The sequence below is a fragment of the Prorops nasuta genome, unplaced genomic scaffold (genome assembly GCF_024137725.1).
Source record: "Prorops nasuta isolate Cenicafe-Biocafe unplaced genomic scaffold, Cenicafe_Pnas_1.2 PNAS00014, whole genome shotgun sequence".
In the NCBI taxonomy this organism is placed as follows: domain Eukaryota; kingdom Metazoa; phylum Arthropoda; class Insecta; order Hymenoptera; family Bethylidae; genus Prorops; species Prorops nasuta.
This window is the reverse complement of record NW_027116811.1, coordinates 678,338-694,167: the sequence shown is the minus strand read 5'-3', so window position 1 is coordinate 694,167 and position 15,830 is coordinate 678,338. Positions and strand designations below refer to the sequence as shown.

Here is a 15,830-nt window from a genome sequence, read left to right as displayed (position 1 = left end):
TATGCTGGGCGGGAAAATCTTGACCAGTTCCTCATTCCTCCGTACTGAACGCAATGGTGGCGCCACAACTCCACAGATTTCATTGCGATCAGTAGAGAAACTAGTGATGGCCGCAGGGCTCGAGATGTACGTTACGCTATGGTGTCTTCAGACTTGTTTATTGTGACGTTTTAATGATAGCATCAAGCCCATATGTCGTAGTAATACTTGTATAAAAATAAAGCTGTTCCGTCCATCCAAAAGAAATTAGTCCGGACCGGACGCTTCCTGCCATTCGGCGGAATATATCTTGTGAATCCTGGCTTATTGACAGTTCTGTATCGTGTTGTGAGCAGCGAGTATTTCAGAGATACGACAACGCTGCTTTTTTTCTACCAGAGCGATTTTTCTCATGCTTAAACAGAGTCAAGATGTTAAACACGTGATACAAAGATCGAGGAGTGTCCTCGAGATACGAGAAGACGACTGTTTAAAGTTGGTGCGCATTTTTTCTCATCTCTACTGATACACGCGTATCGAAAGCGTCTGAGGTAGGTACACCGGCAAAGCAGGTTAGGTGATTGTAGTGCGGTGGCTCATGATGTCACTGCATCGCGACCTATCCGACTTTAGTGTGTGTTTATGAGTGTGTATATGTCTATATATATATGAATACGGCACGCTTACACTGCACTTTGGACTCATAACATTATGCTTCGTGACCATTTTCACACTACTAGTATTCAGACGAGAGACTTTATAATAAAAACGGATTTCGATAATATTTAAATACGTATTAAACTCAATCGTAAAAAACTTTATGTCCTTTTTATAAATATATCAAAGGTACTGATACTTTTCAATATTTATTTAAAAAAATAGACATTTGTTATCGTCGGTGCATCTAATTGAAATTGATATAAAAACTGCTGTATATTTCGTAGTTTTTAAATCAAGCTAGGTCACGTATCTTAGAATGATTTCATTCGAATATAGAATCTTTTTAATCTGAGATCCGAAGTTGGCCGCGCCTTTACTGTTGGATCGGACGTTTCACGTCCCTCTTCCCTTCGAATACTATGTATGTACGAAAACGTTCCGCATTCCTTGTTCCTGGTGTCTTCTGGAGTGATCTTATACGCCCCCACCTGGCCTACTTATTGTATTGATTCAACCCCAGGCATTCGCGCGCTCCTCGTTCCTTTCCAACTTCCTGTTTAACGGTATTATTCCTTTACTTCCTGGTGGTTTAAGACCCTGCTTCTACGTAACATCCTAGCGTATAATAAATCAATGCCTTACAGCAAAGCTATGGTTAAATTCTTCCGAGACCGACAGGCGTCTGGTACACTTCTAATTTTCGACTTGACATTTTTCAAGATCATTCAACTTTATTCACGAAACGATAGTGATAATGATGAATTATAGATATTTATTAAGAAAATCAATCCTTAATTGTCCCGAGAGTGGGTAACACCTCCGTAAGTAAACATTAAAGTTCACTGCTCCACACGATAATTAAATCGCGAGGGGGCGAACAATGCTACCTGTCGATTCCGCTCTTTCATTTCCAACAATGATTCTACGACTCGATTTAATTTGACACCGTAAACAAAAGTTGCATTCGCTATTTGTCGTTCCACGAACGTGAATATCATTTCTTGCAGCTGTTTACTAACACAATAAATTCGTGTACTGTTGCTTCTAACTCAGTTAATATCTCTTTAGCTAAGTAACGCTAATCAAAAAAAAATCCGAGTGATAATTCATTTGTGCTCCCAGCCAAGAATTTTTTATTCTCCTGTTGGATAATTATGCAGCGTGCCATAGCTAATCACTGATATAATCAAAACCAATTGCTTCATGCTCAGTGGTTCCGCTGGCGCGATTAAGATTGATATTTCCCCATTTCTAACGTAATTTTGCTTATGATTAATAATGCGTTGACTCAATACAAAAAAAATTATTACACGTTACAGCTAATATTAGATTTTGTAATAATTGATTCCTGTGTAGTAAACTGAGCTCTTGAAATTTCTATAAATATACAGCTTCAAGTAGACTCAAGTTCTTTCGAGGAATCGTCCAGAGACCGGTCCATGCTCAATTCGCGGAATAAAAAACCAATGTTTAGAGTTTAGTGTTCGGTTACGCTGGAAATTTGTCAAAATAAACTTCCATTATTAAAACAAGACCATAACAGCTTTTAGATTAGGTATAATAAACTTTCGATTGATAGAAATAAAAAAGTATTCTCCAAATTGATATAATGGCTTAAATGCACGAAAAGGAATTTGCAATAAAATTCTCGAGAGCCATTGCCTCTAACTGGAGTGGCTGATCATTGAATGACCTTCGTCGTGTTTACTATACTGTTTCTTGTTTGCACGACAGATGAATATAACTTGCTCGATTGTCTTAATATAGTAGATAAGCTGATAGCAAGTAATTGCTCAGTTTCTTAACTAAAATTTGTTTAATAATTAATTTCTGTTTTTTAGATAAAAAGCTTACTTACGCCTGCGGAAAAATGTCTGAAGACGGTGCTGGAGGAGCTAGTAACCACAGCAGCGGGGAGGCAAGTAGGTTGCAGCTGCTACAAGAAATGAGACAACAAAATTTTGATAACATTAGATTTGCTTCATATCGTACTTCGTGCAAGCTAAGATTTATACAAAAAAAAGTACATTGTAAGTATACAAGGTAGAAAATTGTTAATCTCTTTCCTAATCTTTGTTCGAATTCCTGGAAGATTAATAAGGGTCATTTTGTTTTTAGTGCACAATGTTGATATATGGAACGTGATAGAAGCATTCCGGGAGAATGGGTTAAACACACTGGAACCCAGCAGTACGTTAAGTGTATCAAGACTGGAAACACTTTTGTCTTCCTTATTTCATGCCCTAAATAAAAGAATGCCAATCTCTCAACAAGCTAAAGTCGACGCAACAACGGCCTTACTGATGAACTGGTTATTGGCAGCGTATACAACCGGGTATTTGTTTATTTATCTATTTTCAAGAATTATGGAACAATTTTTAATAATTTTTTTTTGCACATAGGGAGCACAATAAAATAACAGTATTTTCAGTCAAGGTGGCTCTAGCCACGCTATGTGCAGGGAAACTTATGGACAAATTTCGATGTGAGTTTCAGTCAGCTGATTCCTCGTTTTGAACGCAGTACAGCTTTCCTCTTTTTGTTAATCGTTAAAAAATTCACTGAACAGATATATACTCGCAAATATCCGATAGTAATGGTCACATGATACATTGGAGATTTGGGGATTACCTGAAGGAAGTTCTAGCATTAACAGCAGCCATTTATGAGACACCTTCATTTGGATACTCGGAGGGCTTGGCTTGTACAATTTTTCCCCCTGTGAGTCCTTCGTGGAATGCACGCCAGAAAAAGTGAATAAAATGTTAAAATAACATTTTTGATATTTGCAGAATTCTAAAGTTACTGTTAATGACTTTCTGGATACGCTTATGTCAGATCCGGGACCACACTGTTTAATATGGCTTCCATTGTTTCATCGTATGGCAACGGTTGAAAATGGTAAAAAGAAGATGACGATTAAAGTTGATATAAGGAAACTCTTAATGACAGAAAAATTCTGTTTATTCTTGTAGTGGTTCATCCTGTTACGTGCGACGCTTGTCATAAAGAGAATTTTACTGGTTTCCGGTACCGATGTCAGAAATGTCACTCGTATCAGCTTTGTCAAGACTGCTTCTGGCGAGGTAGAGTTTCTGGTACTCACACTAATGAACACGAGACCAGGGAATATAGTAGTTTTGTACGTATCAATATACCTGCAAAGAATGCGTTTATCTGGAACTATAACCAATGAAATCTGTTTTTCTATGCGCAGAAGTCTCCTAGTAAACAAATCGGGCATTCTTTAAGAAAAAGTTTTCGATGCGTTCCGGATAAAGGAAAAAATAATTTACCCAGATTCCCAGAACAGCCTGAGAAAACCTTAGACCTTTCACATATAGTGTAAGCTTCTTTTCATTTCACAAATTCAACAGATGTTCGTCACTATTTTTAATTGCTGTTTACAACGTTTTTTGGGTTTCCAGTCCACCATCACCTTTACCGTCTCACAATGGATTCCCAGAATCTGGATTTATGGCTCCCTTTGACTCGGGTTCAATGGATAGTCGTTCGACTTTGAGAAGGTTGGTAAATAACTGGAAGATAAAAATTTGCAACTGTTTGTTTTTGTACTAGCAGTACATCAAGTATTTCACAGTCTTTGTTCAATGCTCAACTCTTGACAAAGATAACGGGATACTCATAGTGTTCTCTCTGGAAATACAAAAATGAATGTAGGCTATGTTACAAGTGCAAATAATTAATGAATTAATTATCCTTTCAATACAACATAGCATGGACAGCTCAAGACTGGATGATGAACACAAACTAATCGCACACTATGCAAAACGACTGGCGCAAGAAGCTAGAACCATGGTGAGCTGATTTAGAAAATTAAAATATGCTATTATCGAAACCACCGCACGTTCGCGCTATATTAAATTAAACTCAATTAAGCCCTATGCCTATTCGTGGATTATATGACCTCTAACTTTTATTTTTAACTGCTTTTCAGCCACGCGCTGCATCTAGACTGTCACAGGCTGACCAAGCAGTGAGTTCTCAATTTCTGAAATACTACATTTTAGACACATTGTGATATTTGACGATATTAAATTTTCTAATTGATCTTGTAGGGCAGAGTACCACCGGATGTCAGTCTTCCGGCTTTGGACGCTTCGAGAGCGCAACGTGAATTGATATCACAGTTAGAGGCAAAAAACAAGGAAATTATGAGAGAGATTGCAAGGTTAAGGTATACCTGTGTCGTTTTGCTCCTTGTATTGAGCCTAAACCTCGAGATCATCCTGTCGAACCATCCTAGAATCATGCATGTTTACTAAATTCAGTTCAGTTCAGCTTTAATCACTTTGGTTGCATATAGTAGAAATATTAGTAAACAAACACAGACATACAGAACCGTATCAAACAGAATAAAGAGCTGTTTGTGAAATAACTTTCAAGGGAGCAACACTCGTTCACTAGAATCATACACTGACGTGACACTATATGTACATTATCCGGACTAATAGCGTTCTTAATTGTATATGCTTCTTGATGCCTCTACCACCCCCCCCCCCCCTCTTGAAAGCCCCAAGTGCTGCAGGCCCAGGTAGAAAGAGACCCAAATCTAAACCCATAAATTTTTGGCTCAATGAAGACACCAAAATGATGCATCATCTAGAATATGAATGGTAAAGAACTGGAAAGAATTTTTATCAGTTTGAAATATGACCGGAAATGATAAATATGTGCCTTTTGGACGACCGTCGATTGGTAAATGAAAAATCAAACATTATTTGGATTTTACATAATTATTCTCTTATTACTTTAATGACGTATCTTACAAATTAAAAAAAAATTCTTTGATATTACGTATCTCAAATTTTGTTGTAAAAAATAAGATGATTTTAAGAATGATTTTAAGAATGTTTTTAAACAATTTTCTTTTAAGGTTGTAACCTAAATTTTCCAAATCTAAAGATACGTATCTTATTGTAAATTTAATCAGAATATATAAGTTGCAGCCAATTTTCTTATGTAAATTTATATTTTTCAAGTTATTAATTAGTTTCACAAAAAAGCTGCATCTTTATCCTACCCGACACATTGTAATGTTTCTCATTTTTAAAGTAATGATTGTCCAAAGGGCATAATTTTTTTTTATCATTTCCGGTACACGCCAAACTGAAGGAAATATTTTCTGCTCCTCTATTTCTCACACAGCCACATAAAATTCTAATCTAACCAGATTAATGAAGCGAGCAAAAGTAAAGAGTTATGAACGCCATTACTTCCGGTCAGTGTACACGTACCTACTTGTCTTTGTAGATTCAACATAAAATGTCGACGATTTGCACTAAGATGAAACGTTTTTGGTTTTATACAGGAGGCAACAAGAGATTGAAGCAGCTGGTTTGGAAAATCCAGCGTTGATGTCAGAATTAAGAGCTTTGCGTCAAAGAAAAGATGAATTGGAAACGCATTTAGCAACACTGCAGGATTCTAGAAGGCAGCTTATGGTACAGCTGGAAGGTTTAATGAAAATGCTAAAGGTAAGAGCAAAAATTGGTGCAATATTAAATAATTTATTTTCAAGAATGACAAATGAATGTTTATTGCAGAATCATCAAGCATCGCCACGATCTACGCCAAATAGTTCACCACGTAGTACAAAATCGCCTCCATTGCCACCAGGCTCGGTTAGCAGTAGTAGATCAGCACCACCAACACCAGGTGGTCCATTATCAGTTGCACCGCAGCAACAACAACAACAACAGCCAACCCAACCACAAATGTCTCAAAGCTATCAAAGCTCTGTCCCAGCCACATCTGTAGCGAATCCACCAGGCAATTTAATGCTTGGGACCCTACAGAATCCTATTCCAGATAGCCTGTCTTGTGTTGGAGGGGACGTAAGGTAGGGAGGCATGACAAAGCTACATTACGAATGGCAAAAATCCAATTGTTGAATTAGTTTTAGCTACACTAGAGAAAGGCAATCGTGATAGCGAGAATATAAAGCAATCTATCGTATAAAAGATGATATATATTTACTTGGAAGGAAAATTTAAATCACAAAAGATATTTATTTCAGTATAGACGATTTTTAGATATGTTTAGGCAGTGTTCCATTTAAGAAAATACACATTGGTAAATCTTCAACAAAGATTTTATCAGATATGTTTCTGACAAAGTAATTTGACCTTGAGAGGAATGTAGGTTGTATTATTGGTTTAACCTTGAAAAATCATTCGATGGTAACGTGTAGATCACCTCAAGTATTTCAAATGGAGTCATTTATTGTTTTTTTTATTACATTTATATGAATGACAATGGACCATTCATGGAAATAAATCGGTTTGAAAATTGGGATGGTCAAACTTGTTGTATAAGTTATATGGTAGCGCTCGGCGTTATGTACTTATCGCCGAGACACTACCGTGTCTTTTAATTAGATCCAAGAATTACATTTATATTAATTAGCCTCAAGAACTTTATAAAACACTACATAAATTTATTATTTCATCCAGTTTTTTACAAGATATTTCGATTTAAAATTGTATACTATAAGTGTGGATCCGGCTGAAGCAGTGCATGAAATTGTTACACATACACAGGCACAGTAGAAATCTACTTATAATTTTTAATTTAAGTATGTAATGAATGACTGGATCAAATGAGAATTTATAGTGTTTTGGAAATTTCTTAAGATCAGCTGTAAGAAAATGCAATAAAAAATAGGTGGCTTAACTTGAAAAACTTAAAGTGACCTTTAAATGAAATTTCAAGGTGAAGCCAATGATACCTTCTTATGACCTCCTCGACGTCAAACAATTTTTTTATCTGAAAATATTTTGCTACAGCTGCTTTATCAATGAATTCTTGAGACGCGTCTGTATCAAAATTGGACACCCTGTATACAAAAGTATTCAATTAAGATTGAGATCATTATGATGTGTTTTGAAAATGATAGTTTGCCATATGCCATATGAAAATAGTCAGTAAAAGTTACTGTTGAATACGTTAAAAGTCAAAATTCGTTAATTAAACCAGAAGATTGCATTTAGTATCAAGTTTCAAAACGTTAAAATGGACATGGAAATTGATTTTTAGAATTGTGAACGAGATAGAAAAGTTGCACATTGATTTTAGTTCCGCACAAAATTTTTTCCTTATTTTTATCATTGCATGCGAGTATTAATCATGTTATTCTTTTTACTAGTTAGCAAGAAATGTACTAAATAATAAATCCATAATCCCGAATAAATGTGTGTTGACCCCCGTTAGCTCAGAGCATTGATATAAACCATATGTCATTAGGATAATAACGCGGTTGCTTAATTTACGTTGCTTGTTTACTTCACTATATTTTATTATAAGCTATTTGCTCATCAAATTACTTATTATTACTTTATGTTGTTTAAAAAAAGACAAAATCCAAATTTATATATAATATTATACCGTATTATTTTAATTTAATCATGAAAGAGAAAGCATTTGTATCGTATCGCAACAAAAACTAGAGAAGCTTTTTTCACGTTCTAAAGTATTTAATTATGTAAAAGTAATCTGCGAAGGCCCGAATTTTATAGGCAATTTTACTTAATATATCACACCTTCCAGAGAAAGATAATGAGATGCGCAGAGAAACGTAGCAAAATTATTAAATAATATTTGTTATTGTGTAAAACCGCAGCCTTTTACTATTAATGTAATTTAGCCATTTTATTCATTTTATAAGTCTAATTTGAATATGTTGCTAATAAGTGCATTGCTAGTAACTTGGTTACGGTTTGACTATACATTGTGTTATGATAGGCATGATCATCATTATCCTGGATTCCATATTGTGTACTTAACGATTTAGTTACGCTTGTGCGACAATATTAATTTTTGCAAATATATTATTTTTAATGTTTCCTTGTTTGTCCCTTTTTTTTACATATCTAATAGCACTACTTCCAATAAGCAATATGTACCATGTCCAAGTAAAAAAAGGATCGAACAAGAAAAGAATTTAATCTGTAAAGAGACTCGTAGATCATAAGTAACTTTATTTCAAGAATATTTCATGTCACAAAATGCAATGATTGTTTATGATTTAAGAAATTTTGCAAAAGCTTGCTAGTCTCTGCTTATAAAGAAAAATATTTGTTGTGACATAGTGCTGTGGATGTTTCAAAGGCTTACATATTAATATAGGGCATGATGCTATTTTCTTTAAATTTTTGTTGAGAGTTGCTTTGCGCAAAGAAAATAGAGATTTTCGATGTCAGGTCTGCGTTCAGGACAAACAGCTTGCCAGGCAGTGGTTCCAGCAGTGCGAATAATAGCTTGGGCCGATCCTTAAGAAACGACTTATTGGTAGCTGCCGACAGTGTTACTAATGCCATGTCTACACTCGTCAGGGAATTAAATTCAGGTATGTTGAGCTGCAATTTCATGCAGGTGAATATCAGCTATGAATGCGACAGACTTTTGTAGTAATCAATTTAATCATTCTTCAGCTGAATCGTCTAATAAAAGGGTAGCAATATTTTATTAAACAATGTGGAAGTGGCAATAATTAATTTAATAAAAAATCTGCCCTGCGATAATTACTGTTTATTAATATAAAACACAATCGGACCATTAACATCTATGAAAAATTGATGAAATGCCACTGCTGCAATTCTTTAACCGATAGCATGAAAACATTTATCAAATGAGTAATAACATACATCTCAAATTATTAAGTGTAATTTCTCTGTTTCTATAAGTTTAGTACAGGTGAGATACATTTTAGATGTTACATTCTCTTTTTACACCTATTACTGCTACATCAATTTATTCAAATTAATCGAATGCTAGATATTTTATTGATCCACATATCAATCGATATTAACTTATCAATCATTAACTGGAAATTCCATTATTTTCTATTTCAAATATTCGGAGCAATAGCAATAAATGTATACAGGCATGTAGAGTTCATATTTTGTCTCTCAAGTAGAATCCTACAGCATGTAAAGGTGCTACTTTTTCATAATTCATTTCCTGCAAATAAAACAATGAAAACACTCTTGACAATCATTACAAACAAGAAAAAAACAGGTATATCTGATAAGAGCGATAGAGATACCTCATTAAACAAAGGAAAATGTTGAAGAATATGATAGAATAATATAATTAATGCATGAGTACACATTCTATAAAAAATATATATATTCCAGATTCTTGTAATTTTATAAAAATGTAAATACTCTATAATAACATTTTCTCCTACACGCTATGTATTTGCCTGCCATGTCATTTTCAATTCAATTTTTCTGACTTAGCATAGACCTAGAAAACTTTAGCCTAGAAATAGCACAGTTACACTGAAACACAAGCGACTAATAAGAAATTTCGAGAAAAAAAAAAAAAATCGCCCTTGGTGTACTAACATTTTAATTGGCAATTGCAGATCAAACCAGACATTTTTACAGACATGCATTTTAAATCTCTATTTTCTATGTTGTCTACGTGGCTTAAAATTTGTAATAATTATTCCCTTTTTTTCATTGAAAAGAAAAAAAACTGGTATTACTTTTTGTTTTTTTTAATTAACTGAACACGAGACAGATATTAATCTGACTCAACAGACCGACGAAACATACAGTTCATATATTATACAAAATAACACTCTAGACGTGTTGTGGAATGTGTGTGATGCACTTTCTGTGAATGTATCCTGGTGGCTTGCAGACTCAGACCAGGAGGATCATTCGCACAACTCAGGCCGTATTAACATCAGAAAACCATTAGGTAAGAGTTGAATACTGTTTAAAAAAGGAAACTCTTCCTTTTCCTATTGCTGCCTTTCTTCATATTAACATTAGCACATATAGAACTTTCTATTAAATTTCAACATTTTCTTCCATATAAATAGTGCGAAAAACACATTACCTTAGAAACAACATTCATTGTAAGGAACATCACTATAGATTACTAGACCTATAATCACGCAGCATTGATTGATTTAGATTTAGTTACCCAATTATCAATTTATCTCATATGATTTCATAGCAACCTCCATTAACGTTTAGAATACAGCACTTTAACATACTCTAATAATTGTAACATAAACATACCAGCAATAATATTAACAAAGGTAATAAATTTTAAACTATCTGTTGAAAAAGATAAGCAACAACAATTATTTACACAGCGTGATATTTATATGTATATATTATTTGTAGTAAATATAATATTTTAAAGCAAAAGATGTGGTAAATCTGTTTTATTAAATAAGTGATGACGTATTTGTTGTTAGACTTCGAGGCTGGTGAGGATGGAGACGATAGTAGTGGAGGTGGTAATTCATGGCGAGAGGAGTTGCAACGTCGTTATCAACAGGAAAATGACTTTTTGGCGGAATTGCGGGCGCGCAATGCTAACGCAGTTCAAACACCTGTGACGACGCCATCCAGAGAGCAAGTTGATGAAAGGGGAGAAAGGGAAGAAGCTGATGGTCAGAAAGAGGAGGATAGCGAAGAAGCTAATTGGGCAGAAGTTGTGAAGAGATGGGGTAATCGATAAAACTATAAAAAATACAATCAACATCAGGCAGAATAAAACAAATTTCTATAAAAACATTAAAATTTTAATGAAATCTGAATGAATCTATCTAATATTTATCTTACAATATTGGATACTTTGTCAACTTGAATTTACTACAATCTTTATACATAAATAAACCTACTTTATGGACAAATTCATCAAAGACTTGATAGTTGAGATAAGTCAACTTTTTTGATAATTTTAACAGGATTTTTTCATTAATCTTGGATGCATTTAATTTGAGATAATTATGATGACCATACTTCCACATTTCTATATTATGAGACTTCTCAACATGAGAGTACTAAATATAAGATTAAAAAATACCTAAAGCGAATACTAGGCCTATACTGAACAAAAAGTCAGTAATAATTCTATGGTTCAGTGATAATAAAATACATAAAACTCATACAGGATACAATAATAGAATTCTATATAGCAGACAATTCAAGAAATGGAAACAAATATGCTTGAAATATTTAACCAGATATAATGTTGTTGATATATGAAATACCTTTGCCTACTTTTTAAATATATTTGACCAAATTAAATGAAAATTAGAATAAATAAGTTCAAATGTTTTTTAATCTTAATACACATAACTCATTCTGCTTAGTATTATATACTTCTAAATATTCAATTGTTTTGTACATTCATACCAACGATTTTAATGCAATCTGTAATTGAAAATTTTCAAGTTGTGGCAATTCTATAACAGAATAATGTAACTAGTTCAGAATATTATAGAAGCTTTTCAATATAGTGTGCATTCAACTATATACACAAACATTAATAATTAATAGTTAGAATTTTCCAATGTAAATTTATTTCTCAAAGAAACACTAAAATATAATTGAGCTGAATAAACCAAAGGCTTATTAGCATCAAGAATATTTTAGTAAACAAGAATCTGAATGTTGTTTATATGCTGCTAAGTTTATAAATAGAAATATTTCTATTTTAGTTCCTATAGCAGAGATATTACTATTTACAATGATTGAAAGTTTTTATGTAAAATAATGATAGAGCTCTTGTTCAAAATATTCAGTTGTATATAGAGATTAAGTTTTATTATATTAATTTGTATAAATAATGTACCGAAGTTATGTAGCTGCTACATAAGTAAAGTACTGAATAAAAATGAGGTTACAAAATATAGAATGACAATAGAAAATTTTCTTACCTTGTATGATAAACATTACAGCTGATCGTTTGACAGTAGGAGCAGATAATCAAATAGAATAAATCTTAAATAGATTAGTAGAAATTATGTAAAATGTGCTAGTGACTTCTCGTTTTACATATTCTTCAAAGCTCGCAGGTTTACGCGGGTAAAATGGGAACCATTAATTAGATAGTGCAACAAAGATAAGATTAATAACCGTTATTGATGATAAACGCACTAGCGCCCGCCCCCTAGCGCTACTAACGCGCAGGCAAAACCTATTTTGGAAACGTGCAAAGAATCTACAATATCGACAAATATATTTAGCATTTTATTGTTTGTTTTTGGTCTTTTAAATACCCGCCATTATTTTTATCTAATATTTATTTTATTTTCTTTTAATAACTACTACCTAACAATATTTTTTTGGAATTACACAACACATTCATGTATACATAGACATACATATATGTATATTTTAATCAGAGTCAGATTCTTGACGGGAAAAAATATTTTGTTTAGAGTCTTCTTGAAGTTCTAATACATGTTCTATAGGTCTTGGTTTACCATCTTCACCAATACGACAAGGTTGTACTATTCCTTTTCTATAACGAAATAGAAAATGTTAAAATGTGATGGAAAACAAGCTAAAGATTTATATGCAAAACCGAACTTTGTTAATTTATCGACTAAGCTGACAAGCTTTAAAGCCTCGTATTCCTTTTGCTCCTCTGACATTCCTTCCATTGGATTCTTCTTGGGTTGCTCATAACAACCTGTCACTGGATTGATTCTGTCAAAATAATAACGTAATGAACAAATCATACATCAATTTTCTTTTCAAGAATTATAGTAGTGTCTCGACGAAAAGTACCATACGGACATATCCGTCTAGGCACTAGCTTCTTATATACAACAAGATTAAATGTCCCAACTTCAAAATTATAATTTTATATTATAGCGAATATGGAAATTTGCATTATTGTACGCTATGTGTATAACTATTTCTTATATTTATTTTTTTTACTCTGAAAAGAGAGTAAATATAAAAACTATATTTTTTAACTAAATTTTTTACATTCAAAACGGTATAGTATACGCCCAGAATCATTTAATCAAGTTGCCTGTTGAACTGCTATTTTCTACAAGCTTTCATTTGTTAATATAGTATTTGCATTTTCGAATTATATAATATTGAATTTGGAAAAAGAAGTTCTAATAACATAGTTATATGTAGATACATTCAATGCACACTATTGCAAATCGCCAAATTCGCTATTAGACATACTTTTCTTTGTACTGCTGGTATTCTTCTGTGTCACTATTATCTGATTCTGATGAATACGCCGTTTTTGGAATTTTTCGATCTAACAGACCTTTATTTGCAATCATACCAGCTGCATTACCGTATCCCGTATATTTTACCATGCGATTTACTGAAATAAACAGAAATAGTAGTAATGGTTACTGTACGAAAAATAAAATGGTTTTCTATAGACTCACCATTCTCTTTACATAATATAAATAAAAATTCTGCAACTAAATCTCTAACTTCTGTCAAGGGCGTCGTTAATAATTTACACAACTTAGCTTTTAGTGTATTTCCTTCTTCTGGTCGTTTCATAACATCTTTTAATGGAGGTAATATCTAAAAAAAAGTTTGTTACTTATAATTTTTGAAAAAGAAATAGATGTATATCTCAAATTACCTTTAATCGAACATATTTCCTAATAGCTTTTTCACTTGATACTAATTTAATTAATGCAGTTATTATTGGGGAAATGCTTTCTATAAGATCTGTATTCAAACTCAATCTTTGGTCCAAAAACTTTAACAAAATATCTATAGAGGTCATATCTCTATTACTATAAGAATTTGTGTTTACATTTTCTTGAAGAGGAGGAATAATTTCAGAATAATAACCAGAGGGTAGTACAGTTAATAAGTTTACAACATTGCTAGAAAGAAATATTGTAAAATTAGAAGATAAGTCTCTTAATATTAGATAGTTAGAAAAATAATTACCTCTGAAGCTCATTGGATTCTATAGAAGAACTCAGGATTAAAATTTCATATAATGTCCCTGCAAGACTTTTCACAGTTTTGTTTGTTTCTAAATTTTCTTCATCAGAATAAATATATAAATTAAATAATATTTTTAAAATTTCACAGGACAAGGCTACTTCTTCTGTCTAAAATATAAAATTATGCAGTAAAAAAAAATGATCTTAACTTTTAACATTGGTTGTTATACACAAAAATTAATAAATTTTAATACTTTGCAAGAAAAATATTTACTCTTTTTCACTTGGTTTTGTAAGTAAATAAATTTTAGATAAACATTATTATTTATTTCTTTCATTCATACCAGCTATTTTCTACTCACTTTTGTTTTATTTTCTTGCAATATTCTATAGCAACTTTTTAATGCATCAGCAAGATAAATGTCACCATTTAAAACCTCTTTTATAAAAGATCTTGATGATTTTTCAAGTGCAGTAATAAGAAACAGAATTCTGAAATGAAACAGTTTTATATCTTGAGGTATACTATCCGAATGATTATTTATTTGTCCCATAAGAATTTCCAAGCAATTTGAATTTTTTATCAATCTTCTTGTTTCTGAACTATTATACAATAAATTGCACAATAACTTCAGAGCTTCAATGTTAGCTACAAAATGACAAAGAAATGTTGTTATTGTCATGCATTTCTTAAAAATATTGTTATCATTACCATCAGTATAAGATATTTCCTGTTCCTTGTTAAATTCTGTTGTAAGTTTTGCATGATAAAGTATAGTATTAAGACCTTCAGATTTATCTAAAAGATCAACTGTTAAGTCTTCTAAATTGGTTTTATCCCGACTACAACAAAATTAGGGCTTTAATTTTAATATTTTATAACAATATTTTTATTGTTATATTACCTAAGAATTCTTAAAGCTGAAAGACAAGAGAAACACTGAGATTCATATACAGGATCCTTTAAAAAACTAAGTAACTTCTTCCACAACATTTCTCTTAAATTTTTATTATCTAATTCTTCAAATCTTGTTACACTTTTATACTGTATAGAAGAAAACATTCTTTTTAAATAATTTTACTTTTATGAATACATCTGTTATTTTGTCAGTCAACTTACCATTTTGATGAATTCTGTCAAATATTCTGACATTCCTTCATAACCTCCAGATATTATATCATTTATAATCTGAAGATCCATAGTTATATTTATTGTGCAATACTTACAAATCTTTATTTTACGATTTTTTTGTAAGTATTTTTAACTACACATATTTTATATTCCACAAATATTTCAATTAAAACATCAAAAGTTCTATTGACCCTATCCCTATACACATTGTATTGTATGTAATCATAAGCCTGCATTAAGTGAGCACTCCCGTTCTGCATAAGCCTTTTTAGTTAGTTTTCGGCGTTCAGATGATAACACGCAAAGAAAATATAGTTAAAGATTTGACTCACTACGGCTGGC

At 32.4% G+C, this 15,830-nt stretch overlaps 2 protein-coding genes across 7 annotated transcripts; one reads left to right on the top strand and one right to left on the bottom strand.

Moving 5' to 3' along the window:
• Window positions 1-77: 77 nt before the first annotated feature.
• On the top strand, window positions 78-12,332 carry LOC136778647 (dystrobrevin beta-like). Of its 5 annotated transcripts, none has more exons than XM_066735696.1 (17): window positions 78-530; window positions 2,481-2,669; window positions 2,758-2,974; window positions 3,042-3,124; window positions 3,209-3,360; window positions 3,432-3,540; window positions 3,615-3,781; window positions 3,857-3,984; window positions 4,068-4,166; window positions 4,377-4,458; window positions 4,598-4,636; window positions 4,719-4,831; window positions 5,972-6,137; window positions 6,207-6,502; window positions 8,862-9,007; window positions 10,312-10,371; window positions 10,880-12,332. In XM_066735696.1, the coding sequence occupies exons 2-17, from the start codon at window positions 2,510-2,512 to the stop codon at window positions 11,143-11,145; spliced, it is 2,283 nt and encodes a 760-aa protein (XP_066591793.1). In that variant the 5' UTR covers window positions 78-530; window positions 2,481-2,509; the 3' UTR covers window positions 11,146-12,332. The 5 variants fall into 5 exon arrangements, with proteins under 5 accessions (XP_066591793.1, XP_066591791.1, XP_066591794.1 ...); XM_066735694.1 differs by having other exon boundaries at window positions 79-530; window positions 4,719-4,837; XM_066735695.1 differs by lacking the exon at window positions 78-530 and adding an exon at window positions 1,080-1,460 and having other exon boundaries at window positions 4,719-4,837.
• Window positions 12,333-12,678: 346 nt separating this feature from the next.
• ric8a (ric8 guanine nucleotide exchange factor A) lies at window positions 12,679-15,784 on the bottom strand. Of its 2 annotated transcripts, XM_066735707.1 has the most exons (10): window positions 15,477-15,770; window positions 15,262-15,401; window positions 15,069-15,199; window positions 14,719-15,005; window positions 14,358-14,524; window positions 14,041-14,290; window positions 13,835-13,979; window positions 13,620-13,767; window positions 13,005-13,124; window positions 12,681-12,936 (listed from the first exon to the last, which is right to left on the bottom strand). In XM_066735707.1, exons 1-10 carry the CDS (start codon window positions 15,555-15,557, stop codon window positions 12,810-12,812), a joined length of 1,596 nt encoding a protein of 531 aa, XP_066591804.1. In that variant the 5' UTR covers window positions 15,558-15,770; the 3' UTR covers window positions 12,681-12,809. The 2 variants fall into 2 exon arrangements, with proteins under 2 accessions (XP_066591803.1, XP_066591804.1); XM_066735706.1 differs by having other exon boundaries at window positions 12,679-12,936; window positions 14,719-15,199; window positions 15,477-15,784.
• Window positions 15,785-15,830: the final 46 nt, after the last annotated feature.

What these genes read in the sequence shown, in the direction of transcription:
- LOC136778647 (XM_066735694.1), top strand. Translation starts at nt 2,510, where the DNA reads ATGTCTGAAGACGGTGCTGGAGGAGCTAGTAACCACAGCAGCGGGGAG. An exon ending in CCAGGGAATATAGTAGTTTT is followed by an intron (nt 3,782 to 3,856) that starts GTACGTATCAAT and finishes TTCTATGCGCAG; the next exon opens with AAGTCTCCTAGTAAACAAAT. An exon ending in TAACATCAGAAAACCATTAG is followed by an intron (nt 10,372 to 10,879) that starts GTAAGAGTTGAA and finishes ATTTGTTGTTAG; the next exon opens with ACTTCGAGGCTGGTGAGGAT.
- ric8a (XM_066735706.1), bottom strand. Translation starts at nt 15,557, where the DNA reads ATGGATCTTCAGATTATAAATGATATAATATCTGGAGGTTATGAAGGA. An exon ending in GAATCCAATGAGCTTCAGAG is followed by an intron (nt 14,291 to 14,357) that starts GTAATTATTTTT and finishes ATTTCTTTCTAG; the next exon opens with CAATGTTGTAAACTTATTAA. An exon ending in TACCAGCAGTACAAAGAAAA is followed by an intron (nt 13,125 to 13,619) that starts GTATGTCTAATA and finishes TTATTTTGACAG; the next exon opens with AATCAATCCAGTGACAGGTT.